This window comes from Crocuta crocuta, unplaced genomic scaffold, assembly GCF_008692635.1.
Source record: "Crocuta crocuta isolate KB4526 unplaced genomic scaffold, BGI_CrCroc_1.0 scaffold580, whole genome shotgun sequence".
Taxonomy (NCBI): Eukaryota; Metazoa; Chordata; class Mammalia; order Carnivora; family Hyaenidae; genus Crocuta; species Crocuta crocuta.
In genome coordinates this window covers 2,541,490-2,567,475 of record NW_027527940.1, presented here as the reverse complement: position 1 = coordinate 2,567,475, position 25,986 = coordinate 2,541,490, and the positions used below count along the sequence as shown (strand labels likewise).

The window sequence follows — 25,986 nt, the reverse complement described above, 5'->3', positions numbered from 1 at the left end:
ATAGCTGTGGGGCTAACCCTGGGGTTCTATGGAATGTGTGTGGGTACCCAACATAATGCCTGGCACAATACACTGCGGGTACTGCAGCGTGCATTGGGTGCTCTCGGTGGCAGCCATCGTTGTGTTCCAAGTTCTCTAAGAGGGCAGACTGGTGACTTGCAGTTTCCTGTAGGTGTGAGGCTGCTGCAGGGCTCTGGAAAGCCTTTCTAGATACTCTTTACTCTGTGGGTGAGTGAAGTGGGCAGAGGCTGTCCACTGTCCCATGGCTCTTCCAGTACTGCATGCTGTTATGTCCAGGGTTCTTGGACCACAGGTACATAGGAGAAGCCCACAGACAGAGGACAGCCCAGACCAGGCCCCCAAAGGCACCATCCTGTGGGTCTTTGTCTTAGCCAATGTTTCTTGGGTACTGACGGTAGGCTTATGCTTTTTCAGGAGACAAGGTGGGCTTCCAGAGGTTGGCTGGGCAGAAGACTACAGGGATTAGGGAGCTGGAAAAATACCTCCAGAATTGGATTCCTTACTGCAGCTGCTTTTGGTATAACTTTCTTATCCTTCTCTTGAAAAGTCTCACCTTCTTTCTCTTCCCTGCAGTAGGAATTCTAGTGGAAAAAGTCTTGGGGGAAAAATAAAGCTGCTGTTCTATTCCAGCCCTGAGAAGGAGGTCAGTGGGGTGCGTCCTGTGTGTCCACGGGGGGCCCTTTCTCTTGGCCCGCAGTACTTCAGGCCAGACCCAGCCATGCTGACACTTGACAGCGTCTGCAGTTTACCTTGGCTCAGGTCCAGAGTTCGGGCCTTGCCCGGGGCGGCCCCCTCTCCAGCGCAAAGAGCAGTTTAAATATAAATCAGTCCTCGACACAAACAGCCTCAGCGAGTCTCAGAGCCATCACCGGAACTGAGAGCCCAGGTTTTCGGCAAGTGCAAACAAGCAGAGACCCGCTCCGTAAATCTCCCCGAGTGTGTCGGGAGGGGCGCCGCTGCACCTCTCTCCTCTTGAAACCTCGGCTCCCCTTCCAATTCCCTGGCTTCCCTTGGGCCCTCCGGCACCCCCNCCGGCCCCTGCCGCCTTCCCGCCCCGCCGGGGCCGCCACCATGGGGCTCTGGTCCGAGCCTGGCGCGCGCCAGGGCAGCGACGCTTCTTCGCGCCAAGCCGGCCGCTGTCCCGGCTCTCTCTTCAGCAACATTAAGGTGAGTGAAGAACTCGCGACGGCCGGGCGCACCTTCGGGCGGTGCTGTGGGGAGCCCTGGGCGGGGGCCCGGGAGGGGGCGCCGGGACTCCCCGTCAACCCTCGGTGCGGTGCTCCGTGACGCATCCCTGCGGGCCTTGGGGGCGGGCTGGGGGCGCCGGGACTGGCGAGCTCTTTCTGGGAGTGTGTGCGCGCGCGCGCGTGTGTGTATGTGCGCGTCTGTGCACGAGTGTGTGTATGTGTGTGCTCGCGCACGCTCTCACGCCCTCGTCGGGGTTAAGAAACAGGACAGTGACAGTACCTAACTATTGGTTCGACTCTGGGCAGATAGTAATTGTCTTCCTCTTTGACTGCAAAGAAAACATCTCGCGGGACACTTTCTTGGTCTCCTACGGGCAGTTTCTTCGTGAAGGGGTGAGCTTGGAGGTCCCTGGTGACAGGCTGTGGTTCCTCTGAGATGGGAGGCAGAGCCTAACTCATCTTGGGCGGGGTGGCAGAAGAGATGTTCTTCTTCCCCAGAAGCAGCAGTACAGGGGCTGCGCTAGCCCGCCGCTCTGCTGCACGCCGGGCTGGCAACCAACCCTGCGTGCTTCCTGGTCTGGAAATGGCCCCAGGAAAGCAGCAGGCCCTCGCGGTTCCTTCAAGAACATCTAAGCAGGTGCCTCTCCCCTGGAAAGTTATGGGGAGTGGCTCTTTGGTGAGGACACTTTCTTCCCCAGGGGGCTCGGGAATATTTACCACTTCCTCATAGGGCCAGGGAGACCTGGAACAGTTGAAGCCTGAAACAGGCTTTTTTTTTTTTTTTTTTTTTTTCCCCACTGTTTCTGCCTGAGCAGAAGTGACCTAGAGGGGCACGTCCCGAGAGGACAGAGCTGCTGTGGTGAGGACTGAAGAGCCCACATGAGGGCTCCTTGGAGTCAGTGGGGGAAGGGGGACAGGTATGGTGCAGAGAAGTTGTTTCCAACAATCATCCAGTAAGACGGGGTTAGGTAAAGCTTCCAGTGGTGCAATTAAAGGGATGGTCTGGGAGGACTGTCTCTGTGGACTGATGATGTGAGCATTCAATAGAAAGGGATCTGGAGGTCACAGTGAATCCCACCTACATAATTACTCATATTGTTAGCAGTGGAGCTGGGATCCCCACTCCTGCTTCTGCTCCGTCCTCACACCACAATAAATAGGGGCTGAGTTGATTCCATGGTTGGATGTAAATAAGACATAGACGTTTTGAGATGGTTTCAGATAATCCTCAAAGTGCCTCGCCTTTGGCCAGACCCGGATGGCCCAAACACCGTGTGTGGCTTTGGTCCCACCATTCAAAAGAGTCCTGGAGAAGTTTCAGCAGGGAACTGTAGAAAATTTGGTGTTTATAAATTAGGAATTGGGAGGAAAGGGTGGGGGCAACAGTTGGGTGGTCTGAAAGGAAAGAGGCCCAGGAAAGAGCCAGGGGGGGCAACTCTCCCCATTTTCACCAACAAGGACAATAGGGATAGATTGTCCCAGAACAGCTTCCTGACAGCAAGGATAACCCCCAATGAAGTTGATCCATTTAGACCCACCCTGAATCCCTAAAATGAGTTTATGGCAGCAGTTTCTTTGAAGATCTATAAAAATGAGATAATTTATCATATGTTGATGATTTAGCCACATGTGCCTAAGGCCTAGACCCAGGCCAATTGGCCTCCTAAAGGCTCATACCAATTAAGAAGTTTTCTTAACTCTAAAAATCAGATTCTCTTAATTGTTACCTCCATTGATCCATAGTAACTCTGAGACCAAAGTTTGGAGAGACTTACACATAGCTTCACTTAATCAACCTGAAACCAGGTACAATTTGGGTATCTCCAGGCAAATCTGGGGCCTGGAATTCCATTAAACTCATTTAAGCCTTTTCTTCCAGGGGGCGGTAATGGTCGTCTTGGGGGGGTTGCTATTTGTTGGGAGATTCCTTCTTCCCAATGAGAGATTGATTGAGTGGCCGCCCTGCACTCTCCCCCCAGGGTATGAACTGCACATATCTTGTGATGTGTGTGACATGGGGGATAACAGGATGCCCAGCCCAATGACCCATCATTTTTCTGGGTTCCTTATTGCTGGGACAGATTAATCAATTGGCTTTATGACATCCCTGCAAAACCCCACATACCATATGGTTTAGGGGAAGGGAATGAGGCCAGGGAACTTAAATCCACCTCTAAATCTAACCTCTTACTAACTAGGTGACACAGGGGAACTTTTCTCACTTTTCCTGGGCTGCAGAGCCTTTATGTAAAAAACAAAAAAACCCCATAGGTAATATGAATGATCCCCACCTCATGGGGCTCCTTAAGGATTATGTGGGATGAGGTGCAGGAAAAGGGTTTTGTAAACCACACAGAACTCTTCAGGATTGGCATCAATAAAATGTCAGTTCTTGCCTCAGTAAACAGGACTGCTTGTTTAAATATCATTTAGGATCTGTTGTTCCACCAGTTATGCCTCACGTGAGGCATACTTAAGAGAAACTACCGTTAACAGTCATGTCCAAAATAAAAGTAATAGTAGCTAGCACTAATGAGGCCGTCTGGATGTACCAAGAATTTTGGATATATTTCACCCATATTTAATCCTATTCCAAGTCTGTCTAGTGAATATGATTACTGTCCCCATGAATGATGAGGAAAACTAGCCTTAGTGAGGTGTAGACACATAGCCGGAAAGGGGTGGAGTGTAGAGGAACCAGATATGTGAGACCGCAGGGTCAGAAACTCTAGCTGCCATGCACCCTGTTGTCACCATCACACAGTGCTGCTCGATTCTGGTTTAGCACACAGGGATACTGTACATATACTTGTTCTCAGGGTCAGTGCTGTCTTCAGTCCCTGATGACACTCAGAGCCCAGCTGTGAGCAGGGGTCACTGTGGTGGCTGCAGGATGGATGTCCCCAGTCACTAACAGGCTCATTCTACCTTTTCACTCTTCATAACTCTGCTCTAAAGAGCCTAGCAACTCTCACTTATGGGGTGAGGTTTTTGTATACCCACCTGTAGTAGTAAATACAATTGTGTTTAATCTGGAGACATTCTCAATTGCCTCTGGCTTACAGGATTCTTAAGAAGCAGAAGACCTGCTCACTAGTCATTGTCAGAGAGAGAAATTCAACATCCAGAGCTCTAAATTAAAAACAGGTTGATTTAGTGATTATGGGGGTGTGGGTGGGGAGTAGGAGACAGCCTTTGTGGCTAACTCATCCTGGCATCCTCAAAGAGATCTGTTTCTTCTTAAAATGAAATTTTGGGGGTCAAACTGAGGTTATCTTATAAAAGGAATAGACGATGGTAATTACTGCCCAAATTTCAGGAACTCCCACACCCCAGACCCTAGTGCAAGGAAATAGTGTATATCTCATCAGCGACGGCAAGTCCAGTGGGAATGGAGTACAGGGGAAGTACAGTGGCGAAGAAGAGGGTAGACAGATGTCCAACTTGGCCTGAGTGGCCTGGTGACCTCTGACCTGGGAGAGAAGCCTAAAAATGAGGGAGAGGTACTTTATCTTGGCTTGTGTCTCTAACTTCCTAAGGCCTTTGACCCCCAACTGTGGAAAGGCATCTTGGGCTTAACCTCTTGGTTTCCAGAGGAAAGTGCTATATCCCACTAACCTGATGCTCATGCTTGGGAAAAACACTTTCAAGAGAATCCCTGGGGCCATAGAATTACTTAACAGACCTCATGGATTAAGAGGTGCCCATTCCTCCCCCCAGGCTGGTGGGTGTTTCTCTGATGTGAATGAGGACCAGCATACATCTGTCCCCTAGGAGGGCCTGGCTTGCCCACCCTGCTTATGTGTGGGGGTCTGGGGAGGGGAGATCAATGGGAACTGGTTGGGTAGGGGTCACAGGTCACTCAGCGCCTTTCCTCCTGTGATGATGCTCAAAGCCCTTCTCCTGGTGATGAATTGTGACCTACACTGCCATGTAACAAAGAGAAGAGTGATTTATGTCTCATACTATGGATAGCTCATCTCTTTCTGATCATACTCTTTTGTCTGTGACAGTGACTTTTTTTCCATTCTCGGAGACTCAGATGTGATGTTGGGATGTTGGGTTGGGACCATGGCTTCCCCTCACCCTCTTTTGCCCTGTTTGTGGAATGCAGAGGAATGTACATGGTCCCCAGTGTAGACCTCATCCCTCCTGTTCTCCCTCTTCATACCCCTGCCTGTCTTACCCTGTCCCATGTGTTTAAGCACCTCCACCCCTTGCTTCACCCCACTTTCTGCCTGTGGAGAGCTCCAGTCATGGGCCAGAGCCAGAGAGCTGGGCATGGTGGGGCTGAGAAGCCTGGGATGCTCCCGGGAAAGTGGACCCATCAGAGGACCTTGCCTGGGGCTGGGCTAGTCTGGCCCCCATTTTACATCATAAGATCATTGCTGTGTACTTGGGCATTGCACTCTCAGTTTCTGTTGATAAAGGGCATGAAGAAATAGCTGTGTGAATTTACAGTTGTCTGTACCCCACAGGACTAGCACAGATGGGTTGTCACTATGATCCATGGGGGCTCCTTTTGAGGGACCATGATGAAAGCTCAGTTCTTAGTACCAGACAATGTTGATTTATTTTGAGTCTTAAAAAACTTTTTTATTTTGAAACAATCACATATTCGTAGGAAAAACAGTGCCGCGGTGTCCTGCATACCCTTCACCCAGTTTCTCTTACTGGTTCTGTCTTACATACTGCACTGTGATACCAAAAGCAGGGACCTGACGTTGCTGTAATGTGTGTGTATAGTTCCATGCCATTTTGTCACATGTATAGATTCATGGAACCACCACTCTGCTGCCTCAAGACACAGAACTATTTCTATCACCACAAAAATCTTTGCTGTGCTACTTACTCCTTTGTGGTCATGCCCACCCCCTTCCAACTGACTACCGTCACAGCCACTAATCTGTTCTCTATCACTGTAATTTATCATTTTGAGAATGTTGTATAAATGGAATCATGTAATATGTAACCTTTTGAGAGTGGCTTTTCTCATTCTGCATAATACCCTCGAGATCCTTCCAGGATGTTGCTTGTATTAATAGCTCGTTCCTTTTTATTGCTGAGTTTTATTCCATGGTATAGATGTACCGTGATTTGTCTAGCCATTCACCTATTGAGGGACATTTGGGTTGTTTCCAGTTTGGGGCTATTACAAGTAAAGCTGATATGAACAATCATGTGTAGGTTTTGGGATCAGACATAAACTTTAATTTCTCTGAAGTAAATGCCCAGGAGTGCATTTGCTGGGTCATATCATAGTTGCATATTGATTTAAGAAACTGCCAAACTCTTTTCCGAAGTGGCCATACAGTTTTATATTTGCACTAGCAGTGTAGGAGAGATCCAGTTTCTCTACGTGTTTGCCAGAGTTTGCTTTTTATTGTAGCTATTCAAATAGGTGTACAGTGACATCCCAGCATGGTCGTCATTTACATTTCCCCAAGGGCTAGTGATGTTGAACATCTTTTCATGTGCTTATTCACCATGTGTATGTGCTCTTCATTGGGATGTCTGTTCCTATAGTTTGTCCTTTCTCTAATTGGAATTTTTACTATTCTTTTGAGAGTTCTTTATATATAGGATTACAACTCCTTTGTTGGGCATGTAGTTTGTAAATATTTTCTCCCAGTATCTAGCTTACCTTTTATCCTCTTAACAGGGTCTATCACAGAAAAAAATTGGATTAGATGAAATCTAATTTATGAAGTTTTAATTTTCTGGATCCTACTCTTGGTGTATGTCTAAGAACTCTTCACCAAACCTGGTTCCTGAAAGTTTTCTCCAATGTCTACTCCTAAAAGTTTTATAACCTTGTGTTTAAGTCTATGATCCATTGTGAGTTAATTTTTGTATATGTGTGAGGTTTAGGTCAAGGTTTTGTTTTGTTTTGTTTTGTTTCTGCCTAGAGTTATCCAATTTCTCCTGCACCGTTTGTTGAGAAGACTGCCCTTACTCTTTTGAATTGCCTTTTCTCCTTTGTCAAAAACCAGTTGGCCATACTTGTGTGGATCTATTCTGGGTTTTTGGTTCTGTTTCATGGATATATGTGTATATCTCTTTGCCAATACCACACTGTCTTGATCACTGTGTCTATACAGCAAGTCTTAATATCAGGATCAGGTAGAAGATTGATTTGTAGTCTGCAGTGGTATGTGTTTATCTTACGATTACCATATTTTATAACCCATCCAGTTTCCCTTCTACTTTGCCTTTTAGGAAGATTTAAAGACAAACTTGAATCTTGCTTTTAGTAACTGGATGGGACCTTATGTATTTCTGTGCTCCGGCTTTTCTTCTGGGCTTAGCTGAGTAGTTGCCTTTTCCCTTCAACTTGATTTGTTAATCAAGAAAAAGTTTCCTAAACTTTTTCTATTCTCAACCATAGACTTTCAAGGCTCGGGGGGAGGGGGTTTAGCAGCTCTGTTTCATATTTGAGAAAATGGAGGATCATCCAAGAACACCTATCTAGTAAATGGCAAGCAGGAATTTCCTCTCAGGGTCATCTCGCTCCCTAGTCCTCTTCTTCCCATGGCCACAGAATGCCTCTCAGTTCTGGATTCTCCCTTTCGTGAACATTTGGGCCCAAGCTCAATGATCTGAGGACCTTGCAAGTTCTCAGATTCTCATCTGTTACGTTGCTGATAGAGATGAGACTGGGAGCAGGGCCAGTTGGGCCTGAGCTTTGCCGGGAGACCTTCTAGGAAACCTGGCAGAAGTGGAAAGTGCAGGCTGGCTGGTTGTCTTTGATCAATCCCCAGTTCTCTCGATTTAGAGGACCTGATTCTCTGGGTGTGTCCTCCTGTTTGGGATGGATTACATTCAACCAGGGTGAGGGAATGAAGCCAAGGCAGGGAGTGTCCTCCGGCTGTACTTTGGGGATGAAGGATGGGTGGATACTCCACTGAGCAGCCCTCTTCCAGAGCCCGTCCCCCCAGCCTCTTTGCCCTGTTGAGTGGGATACTCAGGAGGCTCAGGGGAGATGCTGGAGGCTCTGGCATAGCTGGGGGAGGAGCACTAGCCTGGGACACTAAACCCTAAATGACCTTTGGGCCATTCAATCTGGTCAGCATCAGTGCTAGCTCCCCACAGGGCTGCCCCTCTGCCTTCCCCAAAATGAGCAGACTAACTCCTTGTAAGAAGTTTAATGTGCACCTGAGTTCTATAGGAATCTGGGAGTCCTGGTAACATGTTTCCTTTTGTGTACTAAAACACTGGTCATACCTACTTATGTTCTGAAGAATGCTCCATCTAACACCCTTGGGAGATGCTGGCCTAGAGCACAGAGGACCCCAGTTAAAACTCAGATGTCATCAAGGAGGGCTGGAGTAAGCTAGTGTTTGTCAAACTGCCTGACCAAGATGCCCTGAATTCTAGGGGGGAGTGAACAGGTTTCCACATATGGGTAGACAAGGGGATGAAGGGGATGAACCGTGAGCGTTACATTTCTGTGGTATTTTACATTTTAATCTTAAAGTCAAGTGAATTTTGTATTTTCCTCCACAGCATAGCTATGTGTTTCCAAATAATATGTTATATTTCCCCCCCAAATCTTGGAGTACCATTGATACTCTGGGAAGCTGTGCTGTGTCTAGCTCATATCTCCCAACTGTGACTTGCAGGTGGAGCATACCAAGTTTGGGAAACACATGCAGGTAGGCCTCAAGTCAGAACTAGTCTATCTTGTTAGTTCACTTACCCAGCTTGTTAAGCACAGAGGGAAGGGTAACCTAGAAAGTTTAAGTGGGACAGACATGGGGTGTGGATGTCAGACTGGGCTGAGCCCTGTGGACACCCCAGAAAGGAGCCAGCTAGAGAATGCACTAAGGTCTCTATGGACCTGGGGGAAGCGATAGTGACAGAAGGGAGGGGCGGGGAGGACAGCAGGCTTCCAGAGCCGCTCTTGCCCTCCTTCATGGGCTGCCAGGGAGTTTGCAGGATGAGATTAAACTGACCACCTTCCTCATTCCGTTTTACATCATTCCTGCCTTTTGCCTCAAGCCCTTTTGAAAACGTCCTGCTTTGCCTTTGATCCTCAGTGCATCTGAGGGGGTTGGCGGGAGCTGAGCTGAATGTGGGTGCAGGAGCCTGGGACTCCCTCACTCATAAGCCCTTACTGAGGATCCACCATGCGAGGCTCTGTACCAGGTATTACTGTTTGGACATTTGGCTCCCTTTAAACAATGGTCTGTAAATCCTCTGCCTCTCATCATGACCAATGGCCTCGTTTTGCCCAGGACTGAGGTGGTTTCTGGAACACAGGGCTTTCAGTTTTAAAACTGGAAACGTTCTGGGCAGATTGGGACAAGTTGGTCCCTGTACGGCCTCCCTTGCTGTGACATTGTACAAGAATGGACTTCCACCCTCTGGGGGGCAGAGGAGCCCCTGAGGGAGGGTCAGGGATGCTGCTCGGTGATGAACATAAACCTCATGGATCTATGGTAGGAAGGGATTGTAATCTTCCAAAGAAAGAAGGAGCGGGAGTCAGGACACTGGAGGCGGGGTTCATGGAGCAGCAAGCCCCAGGACTCCTTGTCTGTACACCAAAGTCCTCCTGCCTTCCTTGCTCATCACGATTTTTACAGCATTTTTAACTTCCCATGTTTTAGAATCCATATAAGTGATGATAAAACTGACCTGTAGAAATACAGTGCTTCCTGGCTTATAGAATTTTTGGATTTCAGAATTGAAAGTGACAAGAAAGCTCATCTGCTCGAAGAAGCAGGAATCCTTTTGAGGATGTCCTTACCTCTGTTTGCATAGCCCTAGCAATGGGGAATTCACCCCCTCTCAAGGCAGGACCAGGAACTGGTATCCTCACGGGCTTTGAGTCTCTCCTGTGTTGAGCTAAAACTGCCTTGCCCTTCCATGTACATGCCCAGATGGAAGCTAGCAGTACCCCCTCTTCCTGGTCACTCTCTTTGATGTTTCCAGTAGAAAGCAGTCTCTTCTCTCCCATAAGTCCCTTTACCTGGGGAGTTGCTAGGCAGGGTTGAAATGGAAAGCCAGGTGGTCTGGGCTACTCTCCTCTGAAAGCTGAATCAGACTCTGAAGTTGGGCAATGTTAAAGGGGCATGTGTGACCCCCGACTCTTGTTGTCCCAGTTCACAAAGGTCTTCTTGCTGGTTCTACTCACTGCAAGGAGCTTGGTCAGCCCCCGCAAGGAGCCCTCGGGCTTTGTGGAGGTTGATGGGCCCTGAGTTTTCTGGAACCAGCAGAGACGTTCCCATGATGGGGACCTCCACCCCATCAGGCCCTGCAAGTTTGTTTGTGCCCTCATGAGCTCCAAGGCCTGCCCCAACCTGTCTCTCACACTCTCTCTCTCCACCCGTATCTTCCTCTGTTCTCACTTCCCAGCTCTCCCTTCCCCCTGGCTTTGGGGTTTTCATGGAGTGTCTGTCCATGCCAACCCTGGAAGAGCCCTGGGTAAATATTGCGGCTACTCTCTGGCCTCAAACTGGATGACATCTCTTAGGAGGAAATAGACAAGGGGCTCACTTGGGACTATTTTCTGACTTTATCACCAGAGGGCCCAGCATAGACCCTCACAGAGGGATCTGGCCTAATGCTAGCAGGAACATCCCTGTGGGATGTACTCCAAGGATCCACCCCACACATCCCCCTCTTCCCAAGTGGCAGGGCCAAATTATTGTACAACCAGCATTGTCTATTGGACCATCTCCATCCCTGGACCTTGTCACTGACTTGGAAAGTGAGCCTACAGGGCCTTGTGATTGTCCATTTCATTTCACATTGCCCCTGAAGGAGGCTGTCGTCCTAGGCTTACTGAGCCTGAGGCTCTTTCTTCTTCATAGTCAGCATCCCAGGAAAGCACAATCCCACGGAGCCAACCTATAAATTTAACATATAAACATGTAAACTTAACAAGGAGAGGGGACAAACCTATTTTGGATGCCCTAAAATCGGAAATTCCGAATCCTCACCCTCAGCAACACATTTTTATGAGTAAAAATTATGATACGATGTTCTCAGCTATCATAACAAAAATGGATACATTTCATTAGGACACATACATATGGGTAGTATATGGAGGCATAGGTATATTTAGTTGTGAATGCAAATACATGCATTTGGGGGAACCCATTATGTGCCAAGTTTAGCGAAATAATGAGTAGACACGGTTAGGTCCTTTCAGAAATGCTATCTGACTAAATCCTCCCTCCTATGCTCCAAGGTACATATTAGCTGCCTTTTATTGGACAGGAAACTGGCAGGAAGCTCCTAGGAATTGCCACATTACACTGTCAAAGCTGGTATCTGGAAGCTCTGTCTTATGACCCTTTCCTCTCTGGCTGCTTCCTGCATCACACCACAAACCCCAACCAGCTGAGCCACTGTGCTCCTTCAGTCCTCCATACCAACAGACACAAGCAGGGCTGCTTATGCCTGGATTATTTTATTTTCCCAAGCCATATTTGACACTGGTGACCCTGAAAGTCTTCACACCTCAGCTTTCCTCTCTTAAACCTTTTGTTAGGGGCACCTGGGTGACTCAGTGAGTTAAGCTTCCAACTCTTGATTTTGGCTCAGGTTATGATCTCATGATTTGTGAGTTCAAGCCTCACATCTGGCTCTGTGCTGACAGTGCAAGGAGCCTGCTTGGGATTCCGTCTCCCTCTCTCTCTGCCCCTCCGCTGCCTGCTCTCTCTCTCTCAAAATAAATTTTAAAAAACAACACTTAAACCTTTTTTAAAGAAATTATTTTAATTTATTTTTCTATATTTTTAAGAGAGAGAGCAAGAGGGGCAAAGGAGAGAATCTTAAGCAGGCCCCATGTTCAGTGTAGAGCCCAACACAGGGCTTGATCCCACTACCATGTGATCATGACCTGAGCTGAAATCAAGAGTCAGATGCTTAACCAACTGAGTCACCCAGGCGCTCCCTCAGCTCTTCTCTTGTTGCACGTCCCTCACCCACACTCATAAAGTAGACAGATACTCTAGCTGCACAGCATACGAGCACTTAGACCAGGGACTCGGCCTGGGGTGGGGGTGGCCATCAGGTGGCATGGAAACACTGCCTGGAAGATTAATGGAAACCCAGTTAGCTGAAAATTTTTTATCATGTGACTCAAGTGCTCAGGAGCTTATAATGAGAAAGTGACTTGTATATCTAGCAACTGGAATGTCAAATACATCAGGGACATCCATCTGTGGCATATTTACAAATTATTTTTAAAGTTTTATTGAGAATAGTTTAAACTTGGGAGAAGGGTTCATTCTATAACATTAAGCAGAGGCTGCAGGATAGGCAACCATACGTAGAGATGATCCAAATTTTTAAATGTCACAAGAAGACTTGAAGAGGATACAGCCAAACAGAATTCTCTATGTGGGAAGCCTACAAATGATTTTGTTTTCCTTCCTTGTGACTTTCTGTGTTTTCCGTTTTTCTGCAGTAAACATGTCCTGGACTTGTATTTAGAAAAAAAACTGCCAATTAAAGAACCCTAAAGTCTGTGGTGACCCCCACACCCCACTTTGCTGGATGCAGCAAGAAATTCTGCTGTGGTATATGGAATGTGATATAAGACGGATGGTGTCTGGTCTCCAGGTACCTGAGGATGGACCAAAGATGAAGGCCAGAAGGCAGGCAGGGGCAGGGGCTTCTCTAGAAAGACCATTCCTGCAGTTCCCATCACTGTTCTCCCTGCATTATTAATCTGTAGCTGCATTTGAGTCTTATGTCTCCTCGGAGTTGGAGATGAAGTCAGATAACAATACTTTAATTCTTACAGAGAGGTAGAACTACGGAACATTTTCTTTTTTGGGAAGATTGAGAGGCATTTGTCTGCTTCCCTCTCTGCCCACTCCAAGAGGCTGGCTCAGAGCTTGGGAATCTAACCCTAACCTTGGCCAAACATCTTAGGGAAGTGAGTGTATCTGACGGGCTCCATGCCAGGAAGGAAGAGAGGGCCTGAGAGGAGGCAGGAGGATAGAGCCTGGGACAGGAACTGCCAACTGCTGCCTGGAGTCTGGTCCTGAGCCTGGACTTTTATACCTGGGAGGGTGTGGGGACATCTCCAGGTGGGTTTTCACTCAATCATTTAGTAAGCCTTGATTAACTATCCACTGTTTGTAAGATAGCGCTCTGCTAGTGTTGTATTCAGCAGGGGTTTCAGAACTTTGAGGGCAGGAATGGTGTCAGGATGGCTGCCTGAGATACGTTCATTTGTTCATTCATTCATGTAACATGTCATTACTGATCACCTACCACCAATCACCGGAGATACAACAATGAACAAAAAAGAGTGGGTTATGCTCTCATGAGAGATATAAACAGTGGACAGATACACAGGTAGATGTAGTTACAAAATGTGTCAAATAAGTGGGTAAAGAACTGGGTTTTATGAAGGAAAAGGTGTTAGAGACAGAACTGGATTCTACTTAATACATATGGGCCATGAACTCTAGATTCTAAAAAAAAATTACCTTCGTGCTTCTGCTGTATAACCTCTCTATGGGGAACACAGCTGCGAATCAGACAATGTAACTCTCTTTTAAAGGCTCTGGTTAGTTAGGATAAGGTGAATCATAAAGAACTATAGTGAATTTTGGCCTCCATCAGCATGACAGGTTCACATAACATGGGACTTCATACTATGAATACTGAAAGATGCTGCATAAAATAGAACACTACCAAATATTTAAATGCATAGCCAAGCCTGTGAGAAAGAAAGTGAAATTTTCAGGTGCAAGAAATGAAGAATGAGTTGAATACCAAAACAATGAGTGTACCAGCTGACCCTGCAGCAAGGATCGAGGGGGAAAGGGTGCATGGTATGACTAAAGTAGTAAAGAAACCCTAAAGAAACTCGTAATGGAGACTGGGTATTAGTAATCACACAGATAGCAGAGATGACATGGGGAGCTGGTCCTCAGACTTATGCATAAAGCTGGCCCCTTGGTGAGAAGGGAACTAATTAAACTCTGCCCACCACCTGAGGGACAGCAAAGAGGCTGATTTCTTTTTTTTTTTTTTTTACAAATAGTTTATTGTCAAATTAGTTTCCACATAACACTCAGTGCTCATCCCCACAAGTGTGCTCCTCCATGCCCATCCCTCCCTCCCCCCCACATCCATCAGTCCTCAGTTTTTGTCAGCATTCAAGAGTCTCTCATGGTTTGCCTCTCTCCCTTTCCCCCACCATTTCCGCCCTTCTTCTCCCCCTTGTTCCTCCGTCAAGTTCCTCCTAATCCTCCTATACGTGCAAACATATGATATTTGTCCTTCTCTGCCTGACTTATTTCGCTCAGCATAACACCCAAAGAGGCTGATTTCTAACAGGACATCTGGGTGAAATAATGCCTCTAAGAAATCAAAACCTCAAGTCTGTGCCACATGGAATGGAATGGATGCTATCTACATGGTATGGAAATCTCTAAGCAAATAAATTAGCATAAAAATTATTTGGGAACTCGTGTGTCATCTCGTAGACACAAGACTAAAACCACCCCAGAAGGATGCTTCTATAATGTAGAACAACTGGAATCCCCAAGGGAAGACTGCCTTTGGAAGAAGAGCTTACAACAAAATGTTACAAAAGGAAATGACCCACCATAACAACAGCAGATATATCAATGAAGGAGATTAGCACCTCAAGATTTTGAGATAATGGAACATTCTGACAGAGACTGTAAAGCTATATTAAAATGTCTAAAGAGGGGCGCCCAGGTGGCTTAGTCGGTTAAGCGTCCGACTTTCGCTTGGGTCATGATCTCGCGGTTCGTGGGTTCGAGCCCCGCGTCGGGCTCTGTGCTGACTGCCAGCTCAGAGCCTGGAGCCTGTTTCAGAGTCTGTGACTCCCTCTCTCTCTGACCCTCCCCTGCTCACGCTGTCTCTCTCTCTCTCCTAGAAATAAATAAAACATTAAAAAAAATTTAAAACAAAAAATAAAATGTCTAAAGAGGTGTAGGAAGAAATAGAAAACACCAGGAAGGAACAAACACTGTGAGAAATGGGCAGTTTTGAGAAACACATAGGAATTCTAGAAATAAAAAATACAGAAAGTAAAAATGCAGTGAATGGTTAAATAGCAGATTAGATAATTTCCCTATTTGAAATGCTTAACTTAATCACATCTGTACTTAATGATATTAGCAAGTAGAAGATAGGATTGAAGAAGTCACCCTGAATACAGCACAGAGGAATAAAGAGAGAGATGGAAACAGTAAGGACAAAGTGCAATGAAGGTCTGAAATGAGCACCAAAGAAGAGAGTAGAATGAATAGGTGACAGTCAGTATTGAAGGAATGATAGAGACTTTGCAGAATCGAGAAGACGTATGGCACCATGATATAAAGAAAGCACAGTAAGTTCTGACAGGAATTTACAGTTAGAGCACACCTCTGGGCACCTGGGTGGCTCAGTCATTGGACACGGCCTCTTGATTTTGGTTCAGGTCATGATCTCACTGTTCATAGGTTCAAGCGCCTCATCCAGCTCTGTGCTGACAGCATGGAGCCTGCGTGGGATTCTCTCTCTCTCTGCCCCTCCCTGCTCATGCCCTCTCTCTCTCCAAATAAATAAATTTAAAAAAGAGCACACCTCTGCATATTATACTGAAACTGTAGAACAGTAAAGACAATAATTTTAAGAGTTCTATAATGAAATTACAGACTACTTATAAGAATCAGTAATTAGACCAACACCAGTCTTCTCAAAATAAATAATAGATACTAGAAAATAATTGAATAATTTTCAAAATGCTAAGAGAAAATTACCACCAAATTCAAATTTTATAACTAAGTAATAGGAAGACAAGTTAGAGATTTTCAAACAAAAGCAGGTAACTTATTAATCTTAAGTCCTCACTAAGATAAAGAAGGGTGAAATAGATAAAACAAGAAATAAAACACAAAAGAAATAGATAGGATGCAAAAAGTGGTGGTAGTAATTATTAATTGTAAGTAGACAAAAATAATAATAATTTATGGAAGGCAGAAAAATTATGGAAGAAGGAAAAATTGGAGTTAAAATCATAAGCCCTTGGCTTGTTTGGGAGGAGAGTGGAAAAATTAATTAACTTTAGTCTTTGTTAAGTCAGTTATGTTTGTTAAAATGTATGCATAATCATTAACAGAAAAGACACTGAATGTGCAGCTTCCAAAGCAGAAGAGAGTAAAAAGTAGAAACCAAATCAAACCAATAGAAGGCTGGAAAAGAGAGAATAAAAGGCAAAAATAAATAAATAATAAAAATTAATAACAAAGACAAAAACCATCCTGGAAATAGGAGCATAATAAAATGAGGTAGATGTAAATCTAGATTTGTCAAAAATTGCAATACATGAAAATAGTCCACTCTCACCATTTCAGAGCTAGAGACTCTCACACCAGATGGAGACAGGAGCAGAGACAGAGAGAGGAAGGGAGGAAGAGAAAGACAGAGAGAGAGAGAATCTAGCTACATCATCTTTAAAATAAAATGTTGAAAATCAAAAGACAAAAGCAGATATATCAGGAGATATATCAACTAAAGACAGGAGATTTATCTATTTTGATAACAAAGAAGAGTTTTTAAGGCAAAAAGAGTCACAGGTTGTGAGATGCTTACAATGTCTAAAACTGACTAGAGACCAATACCTAGACCGTACAGGCTCTTCTAACAAGAGGCAAGAACTACAATAAAAAAATATGCAAAGGATTTGGGCAGGTGGACTGGTGTGCCAGCTGGGCTCCCTCTACCCTCTGTACTTTTTTCTGAATGTCACTGCCATTATTGTCCACTGTAAATGTCTGATTTCTTCATGGCTGAGTCATGGTTAGCAACCAGCATACCTGTGGCCTTTCATTTAGTTCCAACTTAATATAATCCTGGGGAAGGATTCTGATTGGCTCAGCTGGGTCAGGTGCCCCTCCGTGAGTCAGGGCTAGGTCCTCTGACTGGTGGCTTCTCCTGGAACCCTGTGGTTGAATAAGGGTCCTTCTCTGAAGCAAAGAGGGAGGGAGTGCTGGTGTCAGAAGAGAGCTCAGCAGACAAGACAATTGAAACTTCCTATGGAAAGGAAGAGAACACGCTCCAGCAGACCCTGAAAAGGAGGAGATTTGGTCATGCTGAGGGAAAAGAGGTAGCCTGAATGAAGGCATTGGTACTGGGGAAGAAGGGAAGGGTCCTGGATGGATCAGGGTTTGCATTCAATTTTTACTCCTGTTGGAACAAATCACCATAAAACATAATGGCTTTAAAACAACACAAATTTGCTGGCTTACAGTTGTGGAGAAGAGAATACCTAAAATCAAGGTGTTGGTAGGCCCATGGTCCTTCTGGAGGCTTTTGTGGAGAATCTGTTTCCTTGCCTTTCCTAGCTTCTAGAGACCGCCTCATCCTTTGACTTGTGGCTCCTTCCTCCTCAGAGTCAGCAATTTAGCATCTTGAAATCTCACTCTCTCTCACCTTTGTTTCTGACTGTGACCCTCCTGCCTCCCTCTTATGAGAACCCTGTGATTAATTACCCTGGGACCACCCAGATAATCCAGAATAATCTCCTATTCTAAAAAAATTGATCACATCAGCTTAAGTCCTTTTTGCCTGTAAGGCAACATGTATTCATAGGTTCTGAGTATTAGGGTGCTCACACACTGGGGAGGCCATTGTTTTGTCTATTTTAGGGTTAAATCAAACTAGAGCCAATAGAAGATATGTGTGTATAAGTATTTGTATTTCAAAGAATTTGCTTATACAATTGTGGGGGCGAGATAAGCAAATCCAAAATTCATAGAGCAGACAATCAGGAAAAGATGATCACAGGCATTGGGCCAAAGCTCCTGTTCAGGGAGGAAATCTATCTTTTTCATTCTCTCTCTTCCTCTCTCTCTCCTTCCCTCCCAACTCTCTCTCTCTTTGTTGACTGCCTCTCTCTCACACTTCTTTTTAAGACCCACTGATTACTTGAATCAGGCCCACCCAGACGATCTAGGATAGTCTTCCCTACTTAAAGTCAACTCACTATATATTGCAATGACATCTGTAAATTTCCTCCACAGCAACACCTACATTAATGGTTGATTGAATAACTGGGGACTGAAGCCTAACCAAACAGACACATCAAAAACATTGTCACAGGGGCAAAGGACATTTAGGACATGTACGTGACTGAATGTGGCAACAGCAGGCAGAGGGCTCTAAGAAAAGTGAGAACCACTGGACAATAGACAACCCCCAAAGGAGAGCCACAGCGGCCAGAGGGGCTTTGCTGAAGTCACTGAGGGGAGGAAGGCATACTTTGGGGTGAGCTGCTACAAAGAGGTCTAGAATGGGGCATTCCATCCACTTCCCATAACTGGAGTCTGCTTCCCTCCTCTATGCTGGCCAGATCCCACCCAGCATGTCACCAGTGCCTTGATGCTCCTTCCTGATGTTGCTTATCCGTTTTTGTTCTGTTGAGGTCACAGGCCCCTGGGCTGCAGACATGAATGAATAGCGGTGTTGGAAAGGTAGGTGAGCTCATGTCTGCTGCTCCTAGGGCTGCAGCTGGTGGGCGTCAAGTATTCGCTTAGCTAATCTTTTCCCATCTAAAGATGCATATTGATGATTTCATTCATGAGTCTTGAAACCAGCAGGTAGCAATCCCAGCCAAACAAACCAGGTGTGGATGTTGAAAACACATTCCCTTGCACTTGCTTCTGATAACTCTAGTGAGGTGGCATGAGGTAGTCAACGGAATGGGGAGGTGGATAAAAGTACACAGCCAGGGCTGGCGTGCCGGCGTCTACCAACAGTATAGCCACACCCTCAGCATGTGAGGACACCTCATGTCCAGATGGGCAGATGGCCACAGGGAATGCTGAGAAATCATGAGATTGCCTCAATTTTACCCCATTTTTTTGGGTAATGGGCTTGCATGCAGAGGTTGTGCCTTGTCTCCAGGAAAGAGATGTCTGGAAGGGAAGATTTAGGTTAAAGTTCAAGAGGACCTACATGAGTCTGAGGCTGTGGTTTCCTAGGTGTGGTCCCTGTACTAGCCGCATCAATATTACCTGGGAGCTTGTTATAAATGCAGACTCCTCGGCCCTATCCTAGAGCTTCTCAATCTAAAACTGGAGGTGGAGTCCCACCAGCTGTTTCAACAAGCCCTCTATCTAATTCTGATGCACTCTGAAATTCCAGAACCTCTACTCTAAGGCAAGATACAGATTGGGGCTCTGATTCACATCAGAGTCACTGGGATGTCTGTGATATCCTTGTCCCCAACATAGTCACTAAAGTGACTTATGGGACGTAATCCTAGTAATCTGAAATGGTTCCCAGGAAACGTGGGTCTCTAATGTGGAGCCACAATTGATAGGAGGAACTTTGGGGAGCCCTTGCTGCATGTAGTCTGAGGCAAAGCCAAGGGCTATGCCACTCAGGCCCTGAGACGTGCCTCTGGGCCAAGGAGGAGGAAGGATGGAGGGCAAAGAGGACAGAGTGTGCTCAGCCCGGAGGAGCATGGCCTGCCATGGGTTGGAATTCAGAGACTCTCTGGAGGTGCCTCAGCTCCTCAGACTTCCTGTACCAGGCTGAGTTATGTTTCCATCTCTTTTTTTTACCTCCAAGTAGTTTGGGAATGGCAATATTCTCAGGGGCTGAGGTCAGGGGTGTTCGAACTAATGATATTTATATCTTAAAATTAAATCCTGGAGGTAAACAGAATTTGAGAAATTTGCTCCCTTTTCCCCTTGTTCCCACTCCTTCCCTCATTTCCTGTGTTTAAACTGGACATGTCACAGCTCACAGAAGACCTTAGCACCCTGAGTGAGCCCTCCCCACAGCTCTGGAGATCACTGTGGCCCTGTCCCCTTGTCACTCCCTGAGGTCCTGGGCAGTGGGTATAGGAGGGGATGCCAGCGGGTGTGGGTAGTAGGCAAGAATGCTCTGGTGTCTCTTATCTAAACATGGCTTTCCGGTGGGAAAGAGGCTAGCATGCCTTGCTTGACTTCCTGCTTTAACTTCTAATGTAACAGTTTCCTTTCTTCTCAAACACCAGCCTAGGACCTGAGGACATTTTCCAAGAGAGGTTTTGGGCATTTTCTGCAGTGCTCACTGAAGCCCTCTCTCCTCTCTGCCTGAAGACTGGTTCCCACCAGCTTCTTCTACCTTTCCCTGTGCAGGCCCACCAGTGTTTCTCCCTCCTCGCCCTCCTGGCTGAGCTGAGGACTGCAACTGGGAGGAAGGCAGGCAGAGGCGAAGTGGGGAGAGGGAACGCCTAGAGACACATAGGAAAGTCCAAGAGGCAAGGCCACAGAAGGAGCAGCCCTCTGTCTGCAAGAGTCCAGAAATAAGTTGAAGCAGTGGAGAGAACAGAGCTGGAATGGATGCCCCATGCCATGTGTTGGCCGGGGATGACCGCAGAAGACCGGCTACGTCCTGATGCAGACGTCTCCCCATCTGGAGACTAGACGAAAGACTCAACTTGGACCAAATCGTGTATGTTGTTAGCAACCAACCTACTTCTGTCAGCCTCCAGATCCTTCATCTTTAAAAGACCAAGTTCTTATGTCCCAGAGCACCTTTTTAAAGGCCTATGTAGCCTCCTTATTCTTTTTTTTTTTTTTTGAGAGATAGAGTGTGGGAGTGAGTGAAGGGGGTGGGGAGAGAGAGAGAGAGAAAGAGAGAGAGAGAATCCCATGAGAAGCCGGGAGAGAGAGGGGGGAGGGAGGAGAGAGAATCCCACACAGGCTTCGCACTGTCAGTGCACAGCCTGAAGTGGGGCTGTGCTCACCCGAAGCAGGGCTGGAACTCATGAACCCTGAGATCATGACCTGATTCTACTGCACATTTACCCAGTGAAGTTCTGTTAGGAGGTATGCCCCAGGGCTCCATTTCAGGCATCTCACAGATGGTAACTTGCAGCTGTGTGGAGTCTAACAAAACATGTGCTCTTTGGCCTCAGGGAGAAGGAGCAAAAGGTAACAGAGATAATGGGATAAGACATCTTCCCATAGCAGCATTCTTGAAGTCTTGACACTCAAGGAGTGTCAACATTGCATAAAGCCGAAAGGGGATTTATTTCAAAACCCCACATGTAGCTGCTGAGTCACCATTTTATTCTGGAGCTTGGTCCTTGGATTCCATATGGTCCAAACGAACTTATCCTCTCTTCCTGGGTATGAGGTTGAATAGCTGTCAGAAGTAAGGCTCACTATCTGTAGAGGCACCTGCTGGCTGGCCTGCAACCCAGGGATGGCTCCCTAGGTGTCCACTTTGGTCTGTCCTAGCCCCATAGTCTACATGTCCCTCCCACCACTCACCATGTTCCTATTGTCTTTTGAGTTCCTTCTTTCCCTTTCGTTGGTCTTCAGAAGCTCACTCACTACCTTCCACTTCCCCTTAGTTGTCAAGTTATTTCCTTCCCTGGAACTTTTCTCCTGCTGATGTCCCCAGTCCACTGCCCCTTCTGACTGGAGGCTTCTTCTACCTGGCCCAGACTCTTGCATTGCCTACCCACTTCCAATCATCCTACTCTCCTCTATCCCTCATCCTGTTACAGGCTAACCTTTCTAAAAATGTTTGACATGCATAATGGCTGCCCAGAAGTCTTCAGTGATGGCCAAAGGGAGATAAAATTCTGTGGCTTTCCTTGGGCACTAGTCCTCCTTCCTGACTGGGTTTTCCCCCTCTCACCTAGCCAGAACTTTCTTTGACTAACCAGATCATTCTCTGACCCCAATCCTGTCACGCTTGTGTTTTTCCATTCCTCATCTTGTCTCCTGGGCTAGGGTGACCCTTTGTTCCTCTCCACTTTCTGACATTCTCCTCATCCTCAAAAACCCAGCTCTGGCCTCATTTTCTCCAGGGACCTTTCTCTCACCTTCTCATATTCTGAGTGCCTCTGGCACCATTACTTGTATCATTAGCATCTGGCATATCGCCTTGAGAGTAGTTACTACTATTGTGTACATATGCTTCATCTTACTAATAAACTGCCCCCAGAGAAGTCTGGTCCTACTTGGCCCTTGGTCTCTTCTGGAATATGCTTGGCCCATGATGTGATTCAATAAATATCTGCTTATCATGTTATTTTTAATGTTCCTTCTGGGTAAAATTAGGAATAATGTACCCCCACCAATACACACACACACACACACACACACAGCCCCCAGTGAAATCTATTAGAGCTGGCAGCCCAAGGAATTGTAAATTGTGTCTACCTTTGCCAGAGGGAGGAGTGGTTTCAGTTATCATAGGGAGATACCACACCCAGTGAAGGGTAAGCCTTGACTTGTGTGTGTTTTGAACTAAGTGAGGACTTTAGGAGTGGACCCGCCCCCACCCTGAATAATCATGACTGCCCTGGAATCACAGTTGTGATGGCATTAAAGTGATGGTCAAACAGAGCTTGGTAAGGAAGTCAGAGTTAGGCCAACAAGGAGGTCTGGGTGGGGAGGGCACAGGAGAGTGTTGTAGGCCGATAGCAGCATGCGCAGGGGGCAGAACCCAGATGAAGAGAGATGTGTTTAAGGAATAGATGCAAGTGTGCTGTGACAGAGCTGGTGCTGCCTCCCAGAGCCACAGCCACAGAAAGGAGGGGGGCCTCTCACAGGTGTGCCTGCTGGTAGGCATAGGTTTAGAGGGAGTTTGGAAAAGGAGAAGTCTGGAAAAGCAAGTCAACCTGGAGCTATGTCCTTTATACAATCTAGAAAAAATGGTGAGTAGATCTTCTCTGGCAAAATGTCTGCAAACGATTCTCTGATGCTTGTGAGAATTTACCATTGGCCAAGAAGACAACTTTGACAGGTACAAGGTAAGCCATTTCAGCTGGAGGAGAGAAGGATGCCCTCTGCCCCACTACCATTTTATATGGGCTTCCTTTAACTATTGTCTCACGTGGAAAAGAGGTCTGTGTGTTTGGGAAAAATTCTCACGAAACATGAGCAGTCAGGACCATCCAGCTGTGAATAGAAGGCAGAGGAACCTGAGAATGAATAAGAAGACACCCAGGGTTGGGGGAGCAGAGCCTAAATTAGGCAAGCAGATCAAGGATGGGAACGGGGGTGAGACAGGAAGTGGGTGCCCAGCACAGGAGGTCCTGGCTGTCACAGTGTTTGTCCACAGTGGACAATAAGTGAGTAATGGAGGAATTAAGGAAATAGCTGGGGTGAGTTTAGAAAGACTTAACAACTAAAAAAATGAGGCAGGGTTTATTTTCAGTTCAGTTAGTTAAGCATCTGACTCTTGATTTTGGCTCAGGTCATGATCTCACGGTTCATGGGATCAAATCCAAAGTCAGGCTCTGCACTGACAGCACAGGGTCTTCTTGGGATTCTCTCTCTTCCTCCCTCTCTGCCCCTCCCCTGCTTTCTCTCTCTCTCGTGTTCTCTCTCTCTCTCTCTCGTGTTCTCTCTCTCTCCCTCCCTCTCTTATGTTCTCTCTCTCTCTCTCGTGTTCTCTCTCTCTCTCTCGTGTTCTCTGTTTCTCCCTCCCTCTCTTATGTTCTCTCTCTCTCTCAAAAAATAAAGCAACCTACTTCCTCAAACACCTGGAAAGCAGGTGAGAACACTCCCCTGGGAGCTGGAGGAGGAAATGTGGTGGCCCAGGGAAGGTGACAGGTTTCTGTGAGGGTCAGCTGAGGACACCTGGGCCAGAGGGACAGGATTCTGTCACTGAACCGAAGGCGATGAAGACCAAGGGGGTCGCAGGGCATGTCCCCTGCACTTCTCATGATTGACAAAAGTCCTTGGTATTCCTTGGTTTATAGACACATCAATTCATTCTCTGCCTCCATTGTCCTCTGTATCTCTGGATGCCAATTTCTTCTTCTCATAGGATGCCAGTCTTTGGATTGGGGACCATCTTATTCTAGTATCACCTCACCTTAACTTGATTACATCTGCAAAGAGCCTATGTCCAAATAATGTCATATTCCCAGGTACCAGGAGTTAGGGCTTTGACCGTAACACAAACCAAGGACACAGTTAAACCCATCACACCCAGCAAGGAGGGTGGGGGCAGCATAGGTAGGAGAGAATGTCCTTAGCATTTTGCTGTGGGGTCCCAGGGGCTGAGAGAGCTGGGAGATCAGTCACAAAGATCATAACAAAGAGTGTTGGGGGACCACCACTGTAGGTGGTATAGTCCTTTGGGTCCATATCTTTGATATTTTGACTCTCATGGGTCAGTGGAAAAACTGAGATTACCAGGTTACATGTCCTTCCTGTGATCTATAGGAGGTCAAGTGGCAGAATCTGGAATCATGATCATCACTTAGTACTTAGGGAAGACATTTTATTTCCTTGAGGTATCTGATGGGATAGAGAAATTCGAGTGTGAGACAAAGAACCCTTTCCTCCTGTCTTCCTTCCTGTGGTGACTTCTGTGTGGTGATTTTCCTATGTAGGAGCAGTCAGTTCCCTCTCTTGCAGATTGGTTTTCCTTTTTTTGCCCCCTGATGTCTTATCCTGGCTGCCAAGGGTCTGCTCCACCTGGAACCAAGTTTTTAGGGGGCTACATAGCTTTTATAGAGCAAGAGGATCTTGGAAGGGTGTGGGCATGTGTGAGATCAGCCCATGGCTGTGAATCCTGGATCCCTCAGCATTGCAGGGGAATGCCAGGGTGATCAGGATGGGGTGTGACAATGTTCTGAAGCAGGAAAGCATGTCTCTGCCAGTGACAGGCCTGTTTCAGGGGAGTCCCTGCCTGTATGAATGCACGTGGTGAGGGTGGCAGGCTGAGCACGCCTGTCTGGTACATGTGTGTGCATGTGTGTGTGTGTGCCTGTGCTTTAGCCTCAGGCGGCATTCTGATACCAGAGCGGTGCAAGGGAGAGTGCTGACAGGGAGTAGGGCCCAGCACAGAGGCTGGGGCAGGGCTGATGGACAGCCACACACCTGTTAGTGCCTGGGCCTCTCTGAGTGGGCAACTGCCCACCCTCCTCTCAAGCACCTGCTGTGTCTGACTCTCTTACAGGTTCTTGACACTTTGTTCCCAGGCCTCTGCTGTGGCTTGGATGGGCTGCACATGCTGTGATTTATCCAGAACTCTGAGGGAGGCAGTGGGATTGCCTTCCCAGAGCGGACGCTGCTGAGGCCCAATGGGTAGTGAGTGGGTAGGCACAGGCCCACCCAATGCGGGGGGTTTCCCTAGGCAAGGGCTCTTTCCTTATTCTGCCAGGAGACCCACGAAACCTTCTCAGGCTCTGCACCCGGCCCCAGGCCACACCCGGTCACTCACTCACTGCTCCCTCCTCACTGCTCAGGGCAAGTCTCCAGGCTCTTATCTGCTAAAACACCCAGCAAGGCCAAGAGTCAAAGATGGGTCTAGGCTTTCATTTCTCCAAGAGGAGATGTTTGGGAGCTCTGATATGGAGCTGGTCTGGGGCTAATGCAGAGAGACATGAAAGAATTTACAAGGGCTAGCAAGCCCTAAGTGTCCTCAGTTTGTGAGATTTTACCAAGTAACTTACCAGCCTCCAGAACTTTTTGGGGAGATAAATGAGTACAATAGAAGAAAAAAAAACCCTACCTATTTGTACAAAGAATTTACAATCCCTTTTCATAATTTCACATCCACTTACCTATGGCTTTTGGGTGCCTAAGTAACCAGTGGTGCCACTCACTGAAATGTATTCCTTCCCATTGATTTATTCATTACCCAGCATTTGCCTAGCTATCGCCTCTTCCTCATAAAGTAGCAGCCGCACTTCTGTGGTCATTCCTCTCCTCCACCCTGCTGGCAGGTGACAGGTACATGCTAGGTGCCAGGATTGCCACAGGGCCCAAAACACTCACGGTGGTTGTAATTGCAGTCTGGGCACAGTGCTCCGTCTGAACAATAATAC

General features: G+C 46.8%; 1 protein-coding gene across 1 annotated transcript in view; it reads left to right on the top strand.

Moving 5' to 3' along the window:
- The first annotated feature begins 1,053 nt into the window (after positions 1-1,053).
- Positions 1,054-25,986, top strand: part of SLCO2A1 (solute carrier organic anion transporter family member 2A1) — an 83,341-nt gene continuing 58,408 nt past the window's right edge. Inside the window, exon 1 of the mRNA XM_077752312.1 lies at positions 1,054-1,188. Coding sequence (XP_077608438.1) covers positions 1,093-1,188 — 96 coding nt within the window. The 5' untranslated portion in view covers positions 1,054-1,092. The remainder of the gene's footprint in view (positions 1,189-25,986) is intronic.